Source organism: Echinops telfairi, unplaced genomic scaffold (genome assembly GCF_000313985.2).
Source record: "Echinops telfairi isolate 266 unplaced genomic scaffold, ASM31398v2 ScPeMD7_655;HRSCAF=1070, whole genome shotgun sequence".
NCBI classification, from domain to species: domain Eukaryota; kingdom Metazoa; phylum Chordata; class Mammalia; order Afrosoricida; family Tenrecidae; genus Echinops; species Echinops telfairi.
In genome coordinates, this window is record NW_022104553.1 from 9370808 (window position 1) to 9374133 (window position 3326).

The 3326-nt window shown below is 60.7% G+C and overlaps 1 protein-coding gene across 1 annotated transcript; it reads right to left on the reverse strand.

Moving 5' to 3' along the window:
• Window positions 1-768: 768 nt before the first annotated feature.
• On the reverse strand, window positions 769-3275 carry NRM (nurim). Its single transcript, XM_004711673.2, has 4 exons — window positions 3146-3275; window positions 2435-2631; window positions 1908-2084; window positions 769-1605 (listed from the first exon to the last, which is right to left on the reverse strand). Exons 1-4 carry the CDS (start codon window positions 3273-3275, stop codon window positions 1324-1326), a joined length of 786 nt encoding a protein of 261 aa, XP_004711730.1. The 3' UTR covers window positions 769-1323.
• Between the last annotated feature and the right edge of the window lie 51 nt (window positions 3276-3326).

Sequence of the window (3326 nt, forward strand, 5' to 3'; positions counted from 1 at the left end):
CCTGGGGGCGGCGACCACCGCTTTGTCTGAGAACAATGCGGAGAGGGAAGGGGGCGCGGGGCGGAACCCGAGGAGGAGCAGGGGGCGGGGCCTCGAGCCCCCAGACTGTCCCGTGGGTCTCCGCTCGGGAAGTCTCCTCTGGGCGGTTTGCATCCCAACCACCTCAGTCGGTGCCCAGTCCTCAGAGAGCCTCACTTCCGTGGACCCGGAGAAAGATTTAGGGGACCAGACACCCCCACCCCCACCCGTCCCCACTAGCTCACCGACCCAGGGCGGCGGCCAGTGACTCAGGGCCCTCCAGGGACTTTGGGAGGAAGCTGCAGCTGCTCGGAGCCGGGCCCGCCCTTCCCATCTTCCCGGGCCAGTCTTTGTGGCTGCAGGGCCGGTCAGCGCCGCCTCCCCCTCGGCCCCTGCCCCTCGCTGTGTGGACGGGACTGCGGGGAGGGGGAGAGAGGTGCACCGAGCCAGCAGCTTTAAGAGCTTGTCCCTCTAATCGGATCGCGGTGCCACTCTCTAGCTTCAACCTGTCTAGGGTTGGGTTGGGGGGGCGGGGAGCAAGGAGAGGACCGGAATGTGGGAGAAGGGGGATTGGGCAGCTCCCGGGAAGGTTGGGGCGGGTCCCAGGGCAGTGGCCACCTCCCTGCAGTCGCCAGAGGGCACGGTGGCTGCTCCCACTGTAGTTTGACGCGGCCAGGCTCACGCTTTCCCTCCCAATACGCGAAGACACTGAAGATGACAGGCGAGATGTAGAAAAATTAGGCTGTTTTATTTTCCTACAGTGCTCGTACCTCGGGGGGAGCCTTAGGCTACCCCAATTAATCCTCTCAACTAGGTCCCGGGGAAGGCGCCCAAGGGTGGGGCCCCAGGCGGTGGAGTGATATCTGGGCCCTGGAGGGGCCCATTCCAGTCAAACTTGCAGGCTCTGGTCCAGCTCCGTGGGAGGGTAACTAGCTGCAGACAGGGGGAATACCTGAGAAACAGACTGGGGCCTGGCCTGGGGGTTCTTCCGTGGACAGAGGCTCCCAGGGGGTTCAAGTCATAGCTGGTGAGGGGGCAGAAAAGCTCCACGGGTCCTTATTTAGGGAGAAGGGTGGGCCCTCTGGCTGGTGAGAGGTGGACCTTGGAAACCAAGGAGAAACTAAGAAGTTAAGATATGGGGCTGACCCCAAGGAGTGGAGGCTCAAGTGTGGGGGCAGGGGAGCAGCCCCTAGAGCTCAGAGATGGGGGGCTCTGGCTTGAAGCAGCCAGCACTTGGATACTGAGGGATTCAGAATTTTGCGGAGAGAGGATGTAGGGGGCTTGTAAGCAGCGGGCAGTTAATTCTCATTCAGCCTCCGTATCCTGAGGCCGGGAAAGCAGGTGGAGTTTTCTTTGCAGTTGGACCTGGAGGTACTGCAGGTCCTGCTGGTCCAGCCCATGAGCCAAGCCCAGGTAGAGAGTGAGAAGGAGGGCAAGGAGGAGGCGGTCAGTGCCCAACGAGGGCACCACCCACAGCACGGTCAGCAGCTCCACACACACGGGGTGGCGCAGATGGGCGAAGAGCCTCAGAGCCCGCGGGGACTTCAGAGCAAGGGGTTCCCCCAGCCCCAGAACATGGTAGTACACCTAGGAGGGGGAGAACAACTTAGAAATGAAATCAAGCCCATTTCATAACTTAGCACCCCCTCTTTCCTCTTCTCCCAGGCACCCCCCCCCCTAGAACGCAGGCCCAGGTACGTCTTCTCTGAAAGTGGGCCCCTGACCCTGCTATATGGTCTGTGCATGCCTCTAGACTCAGGAGCCCAGGGCCTTTGAAGGAGAACTGAGGGGAGACTGTCAGGAAGGGAGATGGGGGGAAGGAATGGGATCCTTGGAAGGGGGAGCCTTGAAGGAGCTGGAGGTCCCAGGTGAGGACTGCAGAGCCTCACCTGTTTGAGGCCCATGAGTTCGGCATAGTCGAAGATGAGAAGGATGCTGAAGATGAGGAGCCAGGAAATGATGTGGAGCACAAAGCAGAGGAGGGGCACCCACGTGGCCCAAGGCTCAGCCCGAACCTCCCACAGCACAGGACCTCTGGGCACGGGTTCCCAATACCGCATCACTAGCTGGAGAGAGATGAGGGGCTGGGTCTCCACCCCCAGAGAGATCCAGACCCAAAGGCTGCCCTCCCTCCTCAGCTCTTCCTCACCCTACCCTGTGGGGGTGATAAGGATATTGGAATCCTTTCTGTGTCTGTTCTGAGGACTCACAGTACAATAGGAACAAAGTTGCAGAATGCCAAGGACGCCCTTGGTAAAAAGTAGAATATGTGCTGTGGAGGAACTGAGGCTGAGGATGGAGCCATGAATACCCTCATCTTTAGGCCTAAACCCAAACTTTATCAGAAACTTAAGCTGCAGGCCCCTCTAACCCAGGGTACCCCTCCCAGAGACTGTTTGCCAGCCAGTCCCCATACCTGCAAGGCCAGAGCAGTGCATGCCACGTACAGTGATCTCTGCAGGACCCCAAAGTACCGAGACGACCACGCCTTCACCTTCTCAGTTGCCATGAGGCTGTGCTGCCCCACAAATAGTAGCAAGAGCCCCAGATCCCAAGCCAAGGGGGCAAGGATGCTGCGGTCCTGCAGCGCAGCCAACCACCCCTGGCGGACACCTAGGAGGAGTTGAGGAAGTGACAAAAGTTCAGCACAACCCCTAATCTCTGAGGGTCCCAGGCCATCTCTTTAATGCCTTCAAGAGCCTTCAGGCTTTCTGTCCAGGTGTGCCCATGTCACTTTTCCATTCACCTTCTTTCCCTCTTCCGCGGGAGCTTTCAGAACCCAAGGCGTAGGAGTCACAGACAAGGAACGTGGGGCAGTGAGAAAAGGCGTGGCTGCAAAGGCCACCCGGACTGCCCCTGTCCTTTCAGTGGTCCAAATTCTCCCCCGTCTTACCACTCCTCTCCACAAAGCCCTTTCCTTAAAATACTCTGTGCTCTCTCCCCATCAGCCTTCCCTCCCTCCCCAAACCGTTTATCCCCAACTTTCTCATTTAGCTGGGAGGGGAGGTCGCCTTGCCAGCCGCTGCCAACGTTCGAGTTCCCTCGCAGCGCTCGCCGGCTGTTTGGGACTCCAGGCCCCGCCCTCGCGCCCGGGCCTCCGGCTCCACCCCCGGTCCCGCAGGCTCACCGGGGCCGGACTCCGGAACGCCTCCCAGCAGCGGCCGGAGGGAGGTAAACCGCACGAACTCCACGCCCGTGCCGAAGGCCAGGATGAAGGAGGCGAGGGCGGCAGGGACCAGGAGCAGCGCGGGGGCCATGGCGAGAGGTGGAGGGGTGAGGACAGGGGCGGGGCCGGGGTTCCCGCTGCC

Bases quoted from the DNA above. Each gene is read 5' to 3' on its own strand.
- NRM (XM_004711673.2), bottom strand. From the start codon at position 3,275: ATGGCCCCCGCGCTGCTCCTGGTCCCTGCCGCCCTCGCCTCCTTCATC. The intron at 2,085-2,434 runs GTATGGGGACTG...ATCTCTCTCCAG, and splicing joins GCACTGCTCTGGCCTTGCAG to CTAGTGATGCGGTATTGGGA. The intron at 1,606-1,907 runs GTGAGGCTCTGC...TCCCCCTCCTAG, and splicing joins AACTCATGGGCCTCAAACAG to GTGTACTACCATGTTCTGGG.